The sequence below is a fragment of the Myotis brandtii genome, unplaced genomic scaffold (assembly GCF_000412655.1).
Source record: "Myotis brandtii unplaced genomic scaffold, ASM41265v1 scaffold463, whole genome shotgun sequence".
In the NCBI taxonomy this organism is placed as follows: Eukaryota; Metazoa; Chordata; class Mammalia; order Chiroptera; family Vespertilionidae; genus Myotis; species Myotis brandtii.
This window is the reverse complement of record NW_005367694.1, coordinates 1,664,271-1,683,199: the sequence shown is the minus strand read 5'-3', so window position 1 is coordinate 1,683,199 and position 18,929 is coordinate 1,664,271. Positions and strand designations below refer to the sequence as shown.

General features: G+C 54.8%; 2 protein-coding genes across 3 annotated transcripts in view; one reads left to right on the top strand and one right to left on the bottom strand.

Moving 5' to 3' along the window:
• The window catches only part of PPIL2 (peptidylprolyl isomerase (cyclophilin)-like 2), a 29,764-nt gene extending 15,326 nt beyond the window's left edge, over positions 1 to 14,438 (top strand). Inside the window, exons 7-21 of the mRNA XM_005875500.2 lie at positions 2,868 to 2,959; positions 3,769 to 3,858; positions 4,810 to 4,885; positions 5,613 to 5,773; positions 7,303 to 7,378; positions 7,913 to 8,019; positions 8,571 to 8,660; positions 8,965 to 8,998; positions 9,811 to 9,928; positions 11,244 to 11,300; positions 11,880 to 11,952; positions 12,052 to 12,114; positions 12,206 to 12,345; positions 12,523 to 12,644; positions 13,445 to 14,438. Of these exons, the coding sequence (XP_005875562.1) occupies positions 2,868 to 2,959; positions 3,769 to 3,858; positions 4,810 to 4,885; positions 5,613 to 5,773; positions 7,303 to 7,378; positions 7,913 to 8,019; positions 8,571 to 8,660; positions 8,965 to 8,998; positions 9,811 to 9,928; positions 11,244 to 11,300; positions 11,880 to 11,952; positions 12,052 to 12,114; positions 12,206 to 12,345; positions 12,523 to 12,619 (1,274 nt within the window). The 3' untranslated portion in view covers positions 12,620 to 12,644; positions 13,445 to 14,438. The remainder of the gene's footprint in view (positions 1 to 2,867; positions 2,960 to 3,768; positions 3,859 to 4,809; positions 4,886 to 5,612; positions 5,774 to 7,302; positions 7,379 to 7,912; positions 8,020 to 8,570; positions 8,661 to 8,964; positions 8,999 to 9,810; positions 9,929 to 11,243; positions 11,301 to 11,879; positions 11,953 to 12,051; positions 12,115 to 12,205; positions 12,346 to 12,522; positions 12,645 to 13,444) is intronic.
• The window catches only part of YPEL1 (yippee-like 1), a 9,538-nt gene continuing 4,994 nt past the window's right edge, over positions 14,386 to 18,929 (bottom strand). The window contains exons 3-5 of one of the 2 annotated variants that reach the window (XR_314136.2): positions 18,621 to 18,729; positions 16,918 to 17,141; positions 14,386 to 15,281 (exon numbers count right to left, since the gene is read on the bottom strand). Coding sequence is in view for 1 of the 2 variants with exons in the window: in XM_005875501.2 (XP_005875563.1) it covers positions 17,052 to 17,141; positions 18,621 to 18,729 (199 nt within the window). In the remaining variant the exon portion in view is untranslated. Of the gene's footprint in view, positions 17,142 to 18,620; positions 18,730 to 18,929 lie in introns of both variants that reach the window. The other variant, XM_005875501.2, reaches the window with a different exon arrangement.

The window sequence follows — 18,929 nt, the reverse complement described above, 5'->3', positions numbered from 1 at the left end:
TAGAGCGTCGGCCTGCGGACTGAAGGGTCCCGGGGTTGATTTCGGTCAAGGGCATGTACCTTGGTTGCGGGCACATCCCCAGTAGGGGGTGTGTAGGAGGCAGCTGATTGATGTTTCTCATCGATATTTCTGACTCTATCCCTCTCCCTTCCTCTCTGTAAAAAATCAATAAAATATATTTAAAAAAAAGAAAGGGGAAGACATTTAAAAAAAAAAAAATGAGAGAGCATCATTGATTGGCTGCCTTCTGCACACTCCACAATGAGGATTGAGCCCACAACCTGGGCATGTGCCCTGACTGGGAATCGAAGCTCAACCACTGAGCTTCGCCAGCTGGGCTAACACAATTTTTTCTTAAAGGTCCAGGTAGTTTTTAAAGCTGAGGGTGGAGGAGTGAAACCTTGGGTTTTGGGTATTTCTTCCCACGAAGGCAGTTGGGCCATGGGGTCCTCTGGAGGCCTTTGTGGGCAAAGATGGGCCCCGTGTCTCTGGTCTGCTCATGGCTGGAGGCAGAAGCTGCGCAGGCTGAGAGGCCCAGGGCAGGCAGCTGGGCAGGGGTGTGTGGGTCTGACGGATTTGTTGGGTGGCCCTTAGGCTGAGCTCCTCGCCACTGGTCATAAAGCCCAGCCCAGCCAGGACCCTCCTGCTTTATATCGCTACTCCCTCTCACTGGCCGGATGCCCTCGCTGAGGCAACCCCTGAGGGCACTGATCTTGCTGTGGGTTCTTGGTTGGCCTGGCATGGTTCTCTTGGCCTGTGCAGATGCCATGGTCAAGGCTGGTGTCCATGCTCACTGGGTGTGTACATTCTAGGGCAGTGATGGCGAACCTATGACACGCGAACTCATTTTTTTGGTTGATTTTTCTTTGTTAAATGGCATTTAAATATATAAAATAAATATCAAAAATATAAGTCTTTGTTTTACTATGGTTGCAAATATAAAAAAATTTCTATATGTCTCACGGCACCAGAGTTAAGTTAGGGTTTTTCAAAATGCTGACACGCCGAGCTCAAAAGGTTCGCCATCACTGTTCTAGGGAGATGTTGAAGTAGCTGAGGCTGAGGCCCGTCTGACACTCTGTCTGACCCCAGAGCCTGGCCCATAGTAGATGCTGGTTCATAGTGATGAGTGAACAGGCCTTGGGAAAACAAAAGCTTAGCGATTCAGGGACAGTCCCTGGGGTTAGGGAGCTTCGCCCTGAGTGTTGTGGGCCTCCCTGCTCAGAGATCAGCTGATCTGGGGAGGTCTACAGTGTATCTCATTCAGCAACTATTTACTCAGTGCCTGCTTAGGTGATATTTATTTATTTATTTAAAAATTATATGTATATTCTTAATCACCCGAGGATATTTCTCCATTGATATTTATTATTATTTTAAAATATATTTTTTTGCTGTAACCGGTTTGGCTCAGTGGATAGAGCGTCGGCCTGTGGACTGAAAGGTACCAGGTTCGATTCTGGTCAAGGGCATGTACCTGGGTTGCGGGCACATCCCCAGTAGGGGGTGTGCAGGAGGCAGCTGATCGATGTTTCTCTCTCATCGATGTTTCTGACTCTATCCCTCTCCCTTCCTCTCTGTAAAAAATCAATAAAATATATTAAAAAATATATATATATATATTTATTGATTTCAGAGAGGAAGGGAGAGGGAGAGATAGACACATCAATGATGAGAGAGAAGCATCGATAGCTGCCTCTTGCACACCCCCTACTGGGGATCAAGCCTGCAACCTAGCCCTGATTAGTAATCAAATCAGTCCTTTTGGTTCCTGGGTTGATGCTTAACTGCTGAGCCACACCCGGCTGGGCTCCATTGATTTTTAGAAAGATTGGAAGAGAGAGAGTGAAAGACAAATTATAAATGTGAGAGAAACACATTGGTTGCCTCCTGCATGAGCCCCAACCAGAGCCTGGGCCAGGGAGGAGCCTGCAACCGAGGTATGTGTCCTTGACCGGAATCGAACCTGGGACCCTTCAGTCTGCAGGCCAACATCCACTGAGCCAAACCACCTAGGGCTAAAATATACTTTTGTTGATTTCAGAGAAGAAGGGAGAGGGAGAGAGAGAGAAATATCAGTGATGAGAGAGAATCATTGATCGGCTGCCTCCTGCACGCCCCACACTGAGGATCTGGCCTGCAACCCGGGCATGCACCCCTACAGGGAATCGAACCATGACTTCCTAGTTCATAGGTCGATGCTCAACCACTGAGCCATGCTGGCCAGGCTGCTTAAGTGATTTTAAAACAAATTTGAGACATTGTATCATTTCATGCTTAAATACTTAAGTTTGAAAAATAAGGGCTTAAAAAAATAGTTATCACAATACTATTCTAACTACTCTAACATCTAAAAAATTAAGAATTCCTTAATATTATTGACTGTCCAGCCAGTGATCAAATTTCCAGAACGCTGTCATAATTATTTTTATATAGTTTTCAAATCAAGATTTTTAAAAAGTCCACACAAATAGGTAGTTGATAATCTCTAAGTCTCTTAATCTAGAAGTCTTCCTCCCCGCCTTTTTGCAGTTTATTTGTTGGGACTTATTTGGACAGGCTCCTGGCTACCTGTAGGGAGTTGGTGGGGTAGGGGAGTAGCAGGAGTTTGTTGCAATATCCCAGGCGACAGTGTGAGGGACGTGGCAGTGTCTGCAGTGGAGGAGGAGGCCAGGGCAATGTTGCCAGTGGTGGCCTGGGGCTGATGAGGCAGCTACCTCTGAGGAAGGCCATGTGGGGATTGGAGGAGGGGGGTAAGCAGCTGGCCGGCCACTGGGCCCCACTCTGGGCATACTGAGGCAGGCTTCTGCCTTCTCCCGTTCTCTGACCTTGGGCCTTTCTCTGGTCTCTGCATGCCTCCTCCCTAGAGAAGTACCACTGTCCAGTGCTGTATACCGTGTTCACCAACAACACCCACATCGTGGCCATCAGGACCACCGGCAATGTCTATGCCTACGAGGTAGGTTCTCGGGAACTGTGTCCCCTACCCGCTCTTTAGGGGTCTGCTCCTGGGAACCCTGGCTTGGGCTTGGGGATGGCACAGCCTTTCCCTGTGGGGCCGACACTCTGAGAGCTATCAGCACAGCCTAGAAAAGGCAGGCCTTCCTGTGGCCACTGGACCTGACCTCTGGGAAGTTCTTTTGTACCCAGGGGTCTTCCCCACCGTCGTCTTCAGCAGACTCTTACTGGTCAGGCCCTGGGAGGGACCCTGTGCTCTGAGGGCACTCCAGGGCTTCGAGGGGGTCTTGAGCCCCCCAGTTCCTGGCGGAGTCCCCAAGAGGAGCAGATGTGGCTGGTGGGCAGGTGTGGAGAGAGGAGGCCCTGGTTTTCCCACCTGTCCTCCAGGTGTGCCAGCAGAGTACAGACGGCAGGGCTGTGGGCTCCACGTAGCAGGGAGGCCTCTCAGCTGTTTTCATGCCTGTCCCTGGCCGCTGGCAGGGTTCAGGTGGCCAGCGTGGCTCTAGAGGCTCTGGGGGTGACATCTTGCCCGAGTGCATGGATTTCAGGGGCTTGGTACAGATGGGCAGCCTCGCTGAACCTGTTCGCTGATGTGTAAGACCTGTCACGAGAGAGTCCTGTGAGGAACCTTGCTCAGAGGGTAGTCTTCAAGTTTCTGGGGCTCAACAAGCTTCTCCCTCAGGGGCAGGGCCATGGCTCTGAGCCCGTGGGGCGCGCCTGGTAGTTCTGTCCTTTTCCTCACGCTGGATGGTGCCGTTGTCCGGGCGGGCTGGGGCAGGCATGGTAACAGCCGCTTCCTCCTGGCCACAGGCAGTGGAGCAGCTCAATATCAAGGCCAAGAACTTCCGAGACCTGCTGACGGACGAGCCCTTCTCCCGGCAGGACATCATCACCCTCCAGGTGCGGTCCCTTCCCCTGTGCTCTCGGGAGGGGCCTCCAGAACCTTGGCACAGCTGCCCTCTGCCAGCCCCACCTCTCCACCCAGGGTCAGTGGCTTCCTCCTTGCTACCTGTCTGGTTGAGGTTCCCCAGCTGCCACTGACAGTGCCCCCACCTCCTGCCCTCCTTACACTCGGTCACATGGGCCTCGCACACACCGCTTCCTCAGTCTGGTTCCCACATCTCCTCTGATGCCTGTCCCTGCTGTCAGGGCCCCCCAGAGCCATCTCGGCACAGAGTGGCCTCTTTGCAGGCCTGGCTCTCCACCCGCCCTCTTGAGAGTGGGGGCAGGTGTGTGCTCAGCATTGGGCACAGGGCACCCCTGTGGTGTCAGAGAATCCTGGGTGAATTCATGAAAAACACGGACTTAGAAAGTGTTTTAGGAGTGACTTAGAGGGGGACGATCGCTTCTGTGGCTTGTCCCATTCTAATTGGAGGTCAGTACACATTCCTTCCAAGGGAGGGGGCTCGCCGTCCCCAGGGCCCGAGCTCTGTGGGGTCTGTGACTGGCAGCCAAGCTGAAGGGAGTACGGGGCAGCCTGTGGGAGGCCTGGAGGTGGGCACGGCATATCTGCTCACCTTCCTTCGAGAAGACCCATCCGTCTTGTGGCTGCCTCACAGCAAGGGATGCTTGTCGGCCTTGTGCCAGAGAGATGCAGTTTGGGGAGCAGCCAGCCATTTGTTCCAGTCCCCCCCCCTCCCCCCCGCTCGTGGCCCTGCCCGGGGCAGAGCCCTCTCCCTGGCTCCCTTGTTCTCTGCTCGACCCCCAGGCTTCTGTGCAGCCACAGGCCTCTCCCCTCCTGGCCCCAGGACCCTCATGCCACTCACCTGTCCTTTGCTGCCCGCGGCAGCCACATGGCCACAGCCCGGGACCCGGCTGGACTCACTCCGCTGCACGTTCTTTTTGCCCTAGGACCCTACAAATTTGGACAAATTCAACGTCTCCAACTTCTTTCATGTGAAGAATAACATGAAAATAACCGACCCAGGTATGAACATCCAGGGGTGGTCTGGGTGCCAGGGGTTGGGGAAAATAGTCCATGCTCCCTGGCCAAAGCCCCCACCCTCCTGGGATCAGAGTCTTGATCGAGCTGAGGCAAGTTTGGAATTTCTCAAGCTGGCGTTCAGCTTCTCCTGCGCTGAGATTGGCAGAATCACCCTGGCCCAGGCCTGCCCACAGGGCCTGATTGGTGGGTGCCAGCCAGGCCTTAGGCCTGAGTGCCCACAGCCTCCTGGTCCTCCCCTCTCAAGACTTAGCTCCAGGGCCTTCGGGCTGCTTTCTCGGCCAGGCCCTCAGGTGCCTGGATGGGGCCGTCTTTGCTCCTTAGAAGTTGTCTCTGTTCTCACTACAGGGACAGGAGGTTAGGCAGGTAGGTGGGTACTGCTCAGCTAGCTGGTCACCACCACTGTGGTGCTGTGGTTTGGGGCTGTGTCTGAACTCTGTTGGGACCAAGGCTGGGTCAGGGCCAGAGACCATAGCCGACTCCAGCAGAAGCCGTGGTGGGGGGCGCTGCCCTTCTGGGCTGTTCCTTCACTCTCTCCCTACACTACCTCCCTGGGTTTGCAGCGACTACGAAGATGTCACTGTGATGGAGGCTTGGCCTGTGTCCTGGTCCGGGACCTGTTGGGGTAGCCAGCTCTGGCCTTTTTTCCCATCATGCACATCTGGGGACATTCCTGGGGCTCAGCTGCTCAGGCCACCATGCTGTTTTATAGATGAAGAAAAGGCCAAACAGGACCCATCTTATTATTTGAAAAATACCAATGCCGAGACCCGAGAAACACTGCAGGAGCTCTACAAGGAGTTCAAGGGGGATGAGGTCCTGGCGGCCACCATGAAAGCCCCAGAGAAGAAGAAGGTGGACAAGCTGAATGCGGTGAGTAGGTGGCGGGGCGCGCAGCTGCCAGCTCAAGCCACCCGCCCATCAGAGCGCCTAGGAGTGGTTCTGGGATACAGTCGGAGGGGAAGCAGCTGGGACCCCCGAGCCAAGGCGCCCCTGGGGGGCCCAGAGGACAGCGGCACTGAGGAGCTGGGGCTGACAGCTGTGCTGGGAGCCGCGCAGGGAAGGTGGCCCCCAGCCATGTAGGGTCTATTTCTTTTTTTATATATATTTTTATTGATTTCAGCAAGGAAGGGAGAGAGATAGAAACATCAGTGATGAGAGAGAATCATTGGTCAGCTGCCTCCTGCATGCCCCCTACTGGGGACAGACCCCACAACTTGGGTATGCGCCCTTGACCGGAATCGAACCTAGGACCCTTCAGTCCGCAGGCCGACACTCCATCCACTGAGCCAAACCAGCCAGGGCCATGTAGGATCTATTTCATGCTCTGGCCCAAGCTGGGGAGCCTGGGACAGACATGCTCGGTGGACAGTGCCTGGGGGCTTTGGTGGTACCACGTGACACAGTGGCCTCAGGCATGCAGGTCTGTGGGAGGGGATGTCCCGTGGGGTGCAGAGTCACTGCCCTGCAGAGCTGGTCACTTGGTGCCCAGAGCAAACCCAGGGAGAGAAGGCGGGGTGCTTCAGGGGTCCCGCAGTGCTGAGGGAGGGACAAGTGGTGCGGTGCCCGCCCCTCCTGGGCAGTCAGGTTTGCTTCTTACAATACCCGGTAGTTGGCTCTGAGGTCCTCTCTTGGCAGTGATGGCACCAGGATTTGTGCCCTGGTCTGTCAGGCCCCAAAGCTGCCCCTTCCCCTCTTCATTTTGGAGAGCTGGGGCTGTGGCGGTGGGGCTCTGAGGCTCCCACCTTAAAGAAATATTCAGGAAAATTTGCAAAAGAAAAGTTTGTTGTTCATAATTCCAGCACTCTCACACAAGCTCTTAGCATTTTGGTGTACTTCCTTCTGATGAAAGTAAAAATCCCTCTTTTTATTTTTCCCTTCTGCCTAGGATGAAAAAATATTTATTGGGGCTTATGTTTTCCTGATTAAAAATATGTGTTTATTGTAGACACTGAAAACTATTTTTTAAAACATTTTTATTGATTTTAGAGAAGAAGGGAGAGGGAAAGAGAAACATCAGTGATGAGAGAGAATCATTGATTGGCTGCCTCCTGCACACCTCCTGCTGGGGATCAAGCCCACAATCCAGGCATGTGCCCTTGATCAGAATCGAACCTGGACCCTTCAGTCTGCACGCTGACGCTCTATCCACTGAGCCAGACCGGCTTGGGCGACACTGAAAACTTCTAAAGGAAAATAGTCCCTTGTTCCTTGGGGCCTTAGGGAAAGGCCAGTTCGGGCTGGGCCACCCTGTCCCCAGGAGGTTCCTGGTGTATCTTTGGGTGGTGGCGACGGACGCCTTCCTGTAGGAGAGGCACGAGCAGGGGCCTCAGCTGCTCCCATGTCCTCAGCCTCCGGGCCTCCCAGGCGCTGCTGACGCGCCCACATGGTTTTCTCCGCAGGCCCACTATTCCACTGGGAAGGTGAGCGCCTCCTTCACCTCCACCGCCATGGTTCCAGAGACCACCCACGAAGCAGGTAGCTGCCTCCCCTCCTCTGTCACCAGTGCTGCCTCATGATGGCCGAGGCGGGTGCCCTGCCTCCCTGTCCTCAGCATCGCTCCGTGGCGTCTAGGTTTTGTGGGCTTTTAGCTCAGGAATGGTCAGGGGACGGGCCCTTTTGAAGGTGTGTTTGCGTCTGCAGTGGGGGTGCTGTAGTCAGAGCTAGGCCTGCAGCAGGAACCTCCCCATGCCCTGTCCTGCCTGTGAGGGAGCCCCACCTTTTCCTCTTCCCAGGCTGCCCGTGGGCATCTTAGCCCTCCAACCAAGCTCTCTTCCTCTTGTATTTTCAGCAGGTCAGGCCCCCAACCCTCTCGTCTCCACCCCCCTCCCGCCCTGGGTCCAGGCCTTCCCAGCGTCCCTGCCTTAACTGCTAAGCCCTCCCCGTGCTCAGCCAGGGCACACCCTCGAGCTTTCCTTGGAACTTGGAATTTTCCAGGCCTTGTGCCTGGTGTGGGGTGCGGGTCTTCAGGGCGAGGGCAGGCACAGAGCTTGGGCCTCTGCTTGATTGCAGCCGCCATTGACGAGGACGTGCTGCGCTACCAGTTTGTGAAGAAGAAGGGCTACGTGCGGCTGCACACCAACAGGGGCGACCTCAACCTGGAGCTGCACTGCGACATGGTGGGTGTGGCAGCCGTCCCCTCCCCTGCCCAGGGTCGTCCCAGGTCTGAAGCATGGAGCTGCACCCTGGGTGTGTCGTAGTGGAGAATTCTGTCCTCTAGGGGTGTGCCCACTGCCCTCCCCAGAAGGGACCCGTCAGCGTGTGCTGCGTTTCCTTGGCCCACCTGGGCGGTGAACACACACCCGACACACACACACACACACACACCATGCACAGCACACAGACACACCACGCACACACACACCACGCACAGCACACACACATACACACACACACACACACACACACACACACACACACACACCACACACACCATGCACAGCACACACACACACCACACACAGCACACACACAGACCACCCCCACCCCCGCTGCTCTGCTGGCATCTCCCTGTGGCCCTCGCTCTCAGGCTGGGCGGCTTGGACCTTACTGTGTTCACGCTGGGAAGCTAACCCTCTTCCACTGCGTGGTCAGGGCTTGGGTGGCATTGGTGACCCCCCCCCCCATTGGCTGCTTCATGCCTCACGGAAGTATCTGGGTTATTTTGCAGACACCAAAAACCTGCGAAAACTTCATCAAGCTCTGCAAGAAGCAGTATTACGATGGTACCATCTTCCACAGGTCCATCCGGAATTTTGTGGTAAGTGACCTGGGTCAATGCTGGCCTCTGGGGCCAGATGCCTCCTAGAGGTGACTTCTGCCATATGTAGGAGCCCCTTCTCAGGGGCAGGGAAACAGCAGACTCACCCCTTGAGCACCCAGCCTGGCCACACTGGGCTTGTGCAGAGACGGGCCCTGGGAGGGCCTCTGTCCTCACCAAGAGCTCAGACCCCTCTATGTCCATCTGGCCGGTGGGGAGTTGCTTCCTGTTGTGGGCAGTGGGGGCTGTGGAAGGGCCGGCAGGGCTGCAGGCATGGCTTGCTCACTGGCTTTTGTTCTTGCAGATCCAGGGAGGTGACCCCACTGGCACAGGCACAGGTAGGTACTGGTGCTGGGCTTCCCTGGGCAGCTTTGGCTGCCCCATCGGCCGTGAGGGGTTAGGTGGGGTGGGACATGGCTGAGTTCCAGATGTGGCGTTAGGTGATCTTGGGCACGTCCCTATTTTCTCATTTTGAGATGGAGGGGAGCATATTGCCTCCTCCACAGGCCTCTGGGCACCCATCTTTTTTTTTTTTTTTTAAATATTTTATTTTTTACAGAGAAGGGAGAGGGATAGAGAGTTAGAAACATCCATCAGCTGCCTCCTACACATCCCCCTACTGGGGATTTGCCCGCAACCAAGGTACATGCCCTTAACTGGAATCGAACCTGGGACCCTTTGGTCCGAAGGCCGACGCTCTATCCACCAAGCCAAACCGGTCAGGGCCGGGCACCCATCTGTCAGTGGACAAGGGATGCTTCAGGGGCCACAGCAGAGGGAGGTTATCCCCCCCAGTCCCAGATGTCTGGCTGCTCTCCCAAAGCTCCCACCCCCCAGCTTGTCAGCTGCTGGGGCCCAGGCCCACTCCCTCGCCCGTGTGGGTAAGCAGTAACGGCATGTGGCCTTCACCCTTTACTTCATTCTCAGGGCCGGACCCCACGTAGGGGCTTCAAGGGCCCTGGGGGCTGGTGATGAGGGGCCCTCAGGGCCAGGGCTGCCCTCCAAGGTGCCCCTGCCCCAGACCAGTCCCGGCAGTGCCCATTGCCCCTGAGACTCAGCATAGATTTCTGGAGCTGGGCTGCGTCCTGCTGGCTGCACTCAGCTAGGCCCCAGCCGTTCTTGCTGCCAACCATGCTCCTTTCTCTTCCAGGTGGGGAGTCTTACTGGGGAAAACCCTTCAAAGATGAGTTCCGGCCCAACCTCTCGCACACGGGCCGGGGCATCCTCAGCATGGCCAACTCGGGGCCCAACACCAACAAGTCTCAGTTGTGAGTTGCTGGGTGGCTAGGGGAGGGGCCGGGGAGGTGGCTCGGGCTCCCTGCAGGTCCCCCCTCAGCCTCGCCCTGAATCCAACCAGGAAGGTGTGCAGCACTTCACTGGGGAGATGGTGGCCTGCTCACGGGCACCTTAGCCTTCCACTAACATTGTCCCCAAGCCTCTGGGGAGTGGCTTCGTGCACTGTAACCAGCCTTGGAACACTTTTTGCCTTCATGTCTTGTCTGATCTCTTCTTCCATCTTTTACTTTTAACCTTTCAGCTTGTTGAAGTTTTAAGGCTTTTTAAGGCACACACCTAGATATTGGTTTAATTCAACCTGAGAATCTTAAGTACGTACTTTACTTTCCAGTTATACTGCTAATATCTTTGTGCTTTCTGATGAACCTTTTAAAATATTTTTATTTCTTCCTCTCCCCTTTCTCCTGGTTTGGAAGTTAGATGTTTTACTTCTAGCCTTAAATCAGGTATATCTATTTAAAGTCTAAAGTTATTAGTTCATATCTCCTCACTCCCAGACAAGACCCTTCTAGTCACCCCCCCACCATCCATGTTAGTGTAGTTGGGAATTTAATTCCACCCATTAAAAACATTTTTTTAAACCCATTTGTTGATTTTAGAGAGAGGAAGAGAGGGGGGAAGAGAGAAACAGATTTGTTGTTCCATTTGTCTATGCATTCATTGGTTGATTCTTGTAAGTACCCTGAAATTGAACTGGCAACCCTGATTATATCAGGATGATGCTCTAACCAACTAGAAACCCAGCCAGGGCCTAATTCCACCCATTTTTAAAAAATTATCTTTATTATTGACAGTGTTACAGATGTCCCCTTTTTAATTCCACCCATTTTTATGCCACATGGGAAGTGAGCTGTTCTAGGTCAGTGTTGCTGTACGTGCACCTGCGTCTCTGTCTTGACTTCCTGTCCTGCTCGTTGCCCCTTCCTGCTGGTTCAGAGTCCTTGGTCCTTTAGTCTCTTGGTGGATGGGCTCTGGTCTTCTACTTGCGCCGTCTCCAGGGCAGCCTCTGCCTCTGGGCTCTGGACAGAGTGCCTGGCGGGAGGTTGGCAGTGGCCGGGCCTGAGCCTCCGCTGCCCCTTCTGGCGGCCGTGCACTGGGATTCCTCCCGAGTGGCCAGAGGCCCCAGTCGCCTGGTGGCACCTTGGTTGACAGCCTGCCCCAGGCAGGCAGGTAAGGGGCTGTGCACACAGTGAGCAGGCATGGGGCAGGGTGTGTGTGTGTGGCCTGGTTTGTGCCCAGCGGCCTTGGGAAGCTCTCACTCCTCCTGACCTCCGTTCTCCTTCCCAGCTTTATCACCTTCCGCTCCTGCGCTTACCTCGACAAGAAGCACACCATCTTCGGGCGGTAAGAGAAGTTGCTGCGTGAGGTCGGGGTGTTGGGAGGGCGGGCTCCTTCCCCAGCTGGAGCCTCTCGCTGCCTTTTCCCGCGGCCTGGCCCTGCCGAGGTCGCAGCCGTGCAGGACTGGGACTTGGGGCTTCTGTGTTGGGCAGGGGACCTTGGTTAAGAAGAGCGCAGCTGCAGCCCTGCCTGATGGCTGTCCTGCCCGGTCAGCCCCTCGGGTTCTCCTTTGGAGACCCCGAATTACAGGTCTGGGCACCTCCTTCTCTCCATCCTGGGAAGGCCCAGGGGAATTTCCAGCTCTGTGGCCTTACGGTCTCTGTCTCACTCCTCAGCTTTGTGGTTGTAGCAGAGCAGCCACAGTGTGGAAGCAGCGGGGCAGTGTCCTAATAAAGCCTCACCTCTCAGGCCCCCGTCCTGGCCCACAGTCCTGTGCTGGCCCGCGGGTCTTCCTGAATCTGTCTGCGCCCTCGCCTGTGAGACCGGCGTGGGCCTGCAGCCCCTCTTCCTGGCATGCTCTGGGGACTTGGCCTTTGGGGTGCCCTGAGCAGGGCATATTCAGAGGCACCCTTCCCTCTTCTGCAGGGTTGTTGGGGGCTTTGACACACTAACAGCCATGGAGAATGTGGAGAGTGACCCCAAAACTGACCGCCCTAAGGTATGTGCCCCAGGAGAACAGAGGGGCTGCTCAGGCTCAGCCGGGCAGTTGTGGGGTCCTGTCTCCTGCCAGCCCTGCTCACGGCTCCCTCTGCTGTAGGAGGAGATCCGCATCGACTCCACCACGGTGTTTGTGGACCCCTACGAGGAGGCTGATGTTCAGGTGAGGAGTGTCTGGCCACATGGGGAGGGCTTCGGGGAGTCCTATCCAGCCCGAGGGGCTCTGGGTCAGCCACATCCCTGCTCCACCACAGATCGCCGAGGAGCGGAAGAAGACACAGCTCGCCGAGGCAGCCCCCGAGAGCACAGTGAAGAAAAGCCAGTCCAAGTCAGGGAGCCAGGGCCCCCCAACCTACCGCCAGGGGGTGGGCAAGTACATCAACCCTGCAGCCACGTGAGTGGGGTGGGAGCTGGTGTCCGTTCCCAGGGTGCGTCCATGTGCTTACCGATCCGGGATTGAGCAGTGACGGGAGCTGGGAGGCTCGGTGCAGCTGAAGGGTCAGACGCGGGTGGGGGTGATGTGGAACGCCTGGCCCCCACAGCAGCTGGTGCCCGGCTCTTCTCTCCCCAGGAAACGTGCAGCTGATGAGGAACCATCCACCAGCGCAGCTGTCCCCGTGGCCAAGAAGAAGCCCAGTGGAGGTTTCAAGGACTTCAGCGCGTGGTAGCAGCAGGCCTGCTGCTCGGACCCAGGTAGGGACGCGGTGCTGGTTTCCACACCCTGAGGTTTCTGCCCGCCCACGCCAGCCCTTGCCTGTTGCTTGGGTTCCCTTTCCTGTCCCAGGAGCCCATGGGCCTCCTCCTCCCTCACCCAATGCAGTGTCCTGGCCCCAGCCAGAGCCCACGTCTGGGACCTCTGGGTCTGGGTCTGGGTCGGGGAAGAAGAGCTGTTGTCTTCTGTCCCAGTTTTCTTACCATCACCTCCCACTTCCGTCATCTTCTTGGGACTATTTTTACTCCATGTGGCCTCCCGACCAGCGGCCTCACCCCGAACCTTGTTAGAGTCTGACCCGGAGGCGGGGCTCTGAGGTCTGTGTCCACAGGGGCTTCTGATGCCAGTGATTTGAGGACCCTGGACTAGAACCTAGATGTTACTTCCAAAAACCTTTCTGCCCCCTCTTGCTTGGGTTTGCTGGGTCCAGCTCAGCAAGGACCATGGGCAGTCACAGCCATGCCCAAGGCACGCCTGCTCTGGGTTCTACCCCAGGACTGCCCACCTGCTGTCTCAGGCTGGTGACAAGACCACACCTGGGTGAGGGCAGCTGGCTCCTGTTGGACGTGCAGAAGGCCCCAGCCAGCTAGTGTGCGCGTGCCCTCACCTCCTTCCACCCTCAGGGCCCATCCTTGTACTCAAACCCGGCCACCAGTCCCAGCTCTTAGGACTTTCGGGCAGCCACACCAGCATTTCCTAACTTAAGGGTCCCTTCCCTGACCCTGTTTTTCCAAAAAGCTTCCTCTTCCCCACCCACCCTTGTTTTCTGTTCCTTCTGCAGCCTGTGCCCGCCCGGCTTCCCTTCTCCTGACCTTGACACTACCTCAGCTCTCCTGAAGTGCCTGCAGAAGCCGCGGACAGCTGCCTCCTCCCGGGAGCTGTCTCCTCTACCCTGGGGCTCTAAAAGATCCCTGTTCCCCTCACACCTCTTCTCAACGCCAAGATCCTTGGGTCGGCACAGCCCACCACCTCCTCCCGCTCAACACGCTGAATTCTAACTCCGTTTCATCCTTGGTTTCTCACCCCAAACCTCAATTCTGTCAGTAAGTCTCGACAGTTCTTCCAGAATGCACCTGGCTCTTCTCCCAGCGCTGATGCTCAACACCAGGCCCAAGCCCGGTGTCTCACCTGCCTCCTCCTCGCCCTCGTGCACGGCCACACCGACGCTGAGTCACCGTCCCACAGCTGCTGACCTGACAGTGGCTCTCCACTGTGCCCATCAGCTGTCTAGCTCCTCTGCACCTTTAGTCACAGTGGTCCCTCGCTTCTTCATGACCCCTTCACGCTACCCTCCAAGCTACAGATGTCTGCGAACTCACTCGGGAAAGGCTGTTTGCGCCAGCGAGGTCTCTCCAAGAGCCTGGCAGACCCAGGAGGCGGCAGGCAGGTGGGTGTGTGACAGCACAGGGCCCGGCTGCCTCTGGAGGAGACCCTGTGCTCCCGTGGGAGCGGCGTGGCCCCGGGGCCTGTCCCTCAGCAGCAGAGCCGAGCACCTGCTACTGCAAAGGAGACGCTGGACATGGAAGCTTTATTTCTGAACCTCACACTGACACAGGCAGGGGAGGCTGTGTGCGCGCAGAGGGGGACCTCCGGGCTAGGCCAGGCTGCAGCCCCACGGAGCGGCCCCCAGGGCGGCCCAGAGCCTTTGACAAATGAGGTTTACATTCTGTAGGTTATTTTGGAGCTTACATTGTAGTTTTCCAGAAATTAAAAGCACTTGGATTTTTTAAGTACCTGGTGAGGTCATCAGGTAAATTAAAGGACTTTTGAAAAATTCCCATTTCTGATCCTTGCTAATATCTGACAGATGCCATCAAGAATAAGTGTTAAGGTATAAAAATATTATATATGTATATATAAAATGGCAACAAGACTAAACCACGTTTCTAAAGCAAATGTACTGAGCCAGAGGACACGGCACAGTTTTAAGTTAAATGCATTTGTAATCCTGGCATCACCTCCCACTCAGGGAAAAAATAGTTTAAATAACTTAAAGTCGGGATGACATTTACTGTTTAGGAATTTGAGAGGGTGGAACATACCAGCACGTCGTTGTGGCTCACGGATGTCCTTCCCTGAAGCCAGCTCAGTTCATTTGGTTTCAAAAAGGAGCTTGGGTTTTGCAGACCAACAAAAAAGTGGTGAGAATATTTGTATCAATTATATAAAAAACAAAAAAAGGCATAACACCAAGAAAAAGGTTTCGATGCCATCAAAAATACGATACAAAACCAAAGTGCTCAAATTGAAGGAGCAGTAAAATTGCCCAGAACATATAAAAGCTTTAAATATAAGTTTAGTATATACAAAAACCGGTCAGGAGAATTTTAGATTCAGTTGCAGCAAAGACCTGGAGACACACAGGAGCCGCTGCCCTGGCCCAGCGGTGGGGGCTCAGCGCCGCCCACTTCCCTGGTCCGGAGCCTCAGGTGCAGGAGAGGCTTGTAGAGGAACCAAACGAGAAGGGCGTGTCCATGGCGGCCAGGTTTTCACCACGAGTACTCACTCAGGGAAGGCTCCCTCAGTCCTCCACGTTTCCCCTAAGGGCCGAGCTGCAGGTGTTTGCGGTTTCACATGCCAGTGCGAGCGCGAAGCGTCTTCAGGTTTCCCACTGCTCCCTGCCAAGTGAGTGACGGCCCTGTAGGCCCGAGGCTCCACAGCCGAACCCTACCTTGGATACACGGCCGGGCCCGGTCAGCCTAGATCTCTGGACACCAGCTCGGCAGCAGCGCCAGCTGGAGCGCTGCGAGTGCAGAGGCTTCCACAGCGGCACCAGGACCTTCCTTCGGCCGAAGATGCGGGGCAGAGGCTCCTCGGGCACTAACCCACCCTGCTCTCCGGCTGCCACGTTCCCCGTGTTCCAAGGCTTCGAGACTCAGGCAGAGATGGTGCCAAAGGGGAAGCTCCAGGTGAGCAGCCGAACCAGAACCGGGCAGGGAGCCCCGTGCCTGCATGGCCACGGCTCTGGGCTCGGGAGGCTGGGGTCGGGGCAGGGGCTCATGCTCGCTGCCACTGGACTAACCTCGCCTACAGGCTGAGAAGCACCTGGGCACACGGCTCTCCTCTCCCTGCTCCCCGGGGCCTTTTCCTGCCCTTGGCGCCGGGAGCCAGAGCCTCACGCCACGGTGAGCACACAGAGGCCTCCCCGCGCACCGGGAGCAGCAGGCTGGCCCACAGGCTGGAGTCGGGTTAGAACATTGAAACAGAAAACTTATTTGGGACCATTTTTGATCTAAATTCTTTACAAATTGGCCAAAACCCGTGCAGTGTCCACTCCCTGCAGAAGCAGGGGTGGGTCAAAACTTAAAACATGTGGCGGCTACTCGGGACCTAGGACACTGCACAGGCCCTTCTGTGACAGCCCATGGGACAACCAGGCAAGGCAGGGTGACCCGCTGAGCAAACCAAACATCTCATTTACAAAGTTTAAACCTGTCTTGCAACTTTAACCTTTTCTGAAAACATTAAAAACAATCTACCAAATCTCAAGTTTGAAAGTTTATCCTGTTAGTTCTGGCCTCTTTCATATGCAAAAATAATTATTTTTCTTCAAGTACATCAGAGTAGAAAAGGAAGTCCGATTTACTCAGTCCAGTGTGTTAAACTAGTACTCCATGGACCAGCACTCAGTGCCTGCCTCACGTCAGCCCCACCTCCGGAGCCTGGGTCCGGGACCTGGCCCTGGCACAGCTGCGCCCGCAGGCCCTGGGTCAGTCTTTGCTAACAACTGGTTCACTTGATTCCTAGATAAGGAGGCTATTGGCTTAAATAAACAGGATGTTCCACTGAACACATTTCTCTATTTCTAGCTTACCTAAAATGTTATCAATGGTATCTTCTGGTTTTGAACAAGGCTAAGAAAAACACCCTCCGTGTATAGATTTGACTGCTTCTGGAATATTCTGAAATGAGCACTGTGACTTAACAGCTCATTTGCAAGAGAAATAACCAATTTGTAATTTTGCAAATTTGGAAAAAAGTGGGCTATAACACTGTCCTTCTAAACGACAGGGGTGAACCTGCTCTCTAAAGAGACCCTGTCCCTGTGGTCTGTAGATTTGGCTCGTTTCTGTCAAATGTGAAAGAGCAGCCAAACTTGATTTTAAAGTCAGGTTCAAGAAGGTATGAACTAGACAGATAAGCCATCAGCTGGTTAATTCTTCCTCTAGAATTTGAGACACTAGAAAAGGGTCATTGGAACGTTTCTGAAACGACCACATACATGAAGAGGACATAGACCAAATGGAGCCTTACCCATGGGAACGGCCGGAAGAGGCAGGCTTGCAAGGTTCAAGTTCAAAAAATAGTCATCCAGGACGCTCCTGTGTTTCCATTCCAATAAAGTCTCTCGCAAAACAGGATTCGGAAGAGAACAGGAAGCCTTCGCTTTACTCCCAACCATTGTCTTTGATCATGTGGGCAAGCTCAATGATAAATTTCCCTTCCTTATATTTCTGACTGCTTTCAAAGGCGTGTTCCTTGGGGAAAAAGTAGAAACAGAAGGTTTCAGGAAAGACTCTGTTTCATTCTCAACTTCGCTGCACTCTGAGCAGAGAAAGTAAGTAAGTGTATGGTAGCACGTCTCCCCAGACGTCCCCTGCACGGGCTCATGGCTGGGGTCTGTCTCGGTGACAAGCCCATTGAGGGCAGCGCAGGGCTGCTGTTCCTGTGGCATCAGGTTACAGTTAAACTTGTAGGGAAACAGGAATTCCGATTTGTTACTGAGCACCTGTCACGTGCAGGGCAATTTGGGAGGAGGGAGAGGAGGGAGATGCTCCTTCCAGGGACTCCAGGTGAGAGGAGGGTGCAGGTGACTGCACTGGGAGCCCGGGCATAGTTCAGAGATGCTGTAGGGAGTGAAGGCCCTTTGTTGGGGGCCGGGGTGGTCAGGGATGGAATGGGCCAAGCAGGGGGAAGGACAGGGGAATGTGCAGGCCTCACTAAGCTCGCCTCTGTGCTGGGCACTGTGTCTCCTCATATCTGACGGGGACTTGGGACACAGCAACGATCGAGAATTCCAGGAGGGAGAGCCGGGCCCTGACGAAGAAAACCAGAATGGCATGCAGGAGGCAGCCGATCAGTCATTCTCATCATTGATGCTTCTACCTCTCTCTTCCTCTCCCCTTCTCTCTGAAAGCAATAAAAACATTTTAAAAAATGAACTCTTGCCCTGACCGGTTTGGCTCAGTGGATGGAGCGTCGGCCTGCGGACTGAGGGGTCCCAGGTTCAGTTCTGGTCGCGGGCATGTGCCTTGGTTGTGGGCACATCCCCGGTGGGGGGTGTGCAGGAGGCAACTGATCGGTGTTTCTCTCTCATCGATGTTTCTGGCTCTCTGTTCCTCTCCCCCCGTCTCTGTGGAGAATCAATAAAACATATTAAAAAAAAAATGAACTCTTGCCCGGCCAGCATGGCTCAGTGGTTAAGCATCGACCTATGAACCAGGAGGTCATGGTTTGATTCCGGGTCAGGGCACATGCCCGGGTTGCGGGCTTGATCCCCAGTAGGGGGCATTCAGGAGGCAGCCGATCAATGATTCTAATCATTGATGTTTCTCTCTCTCCCTCTCTGAAATCAATAAAAATATATATTTAAAAGAAAAATGAACTGCCCTGACCTGTTTGGTGCAGTGGATAGAGCGTCTGCCTGCAGACTGAAGGGTCCCGGGTTCGATTCCGGTCAAGGGCATGTACTTTGGCTGCAGGCGCATCCCCGGTGCGGGGTGTGCAGGAGGCAGCTGATTGATGTTTTTCTCTCATCGATGTTTCTAACTCTCTATCCTCCCTTTCTCTCTGTAAAAAATCAAAAAAATATTTAAAAAAAAAAAAAAAAAAGAAAGAAAAATGAACTCTGATAGGATTATACTTCCGGGGGAGATCTACGTATTTGCAAATTTTGTTTCCATTTGTAGATGTTTTATTTATCGCAGTACATCTGTGTTCTCTGGAATGTCACTCACGTATTTCCACCCGAGCGTGGTTTTGCAGTTCTCACAGTAGATGTCTGCGACGGCGTGCAGGCCGGTGAGAAGGACCCTCTCCTCGGCAGGGCCGCAGCCCACGTTCACCCTGCAGGAGGGAGGAGCCGGCGCTGGAGACCTGCCCCCTGAGGGCCTTCCCACCCCCAGAGGGGCCACCACCCTGGGTGGTGATTTCTTGAGGCAGTTGGTTACCAGACAGGCAGCAGCGTTCCGTAACTGCCCGCCTCCCCCAGCCCTGCCCACCACCACCTCTCAGGAGAAGGCACCACCTTCTGTCTCCCCAGGACG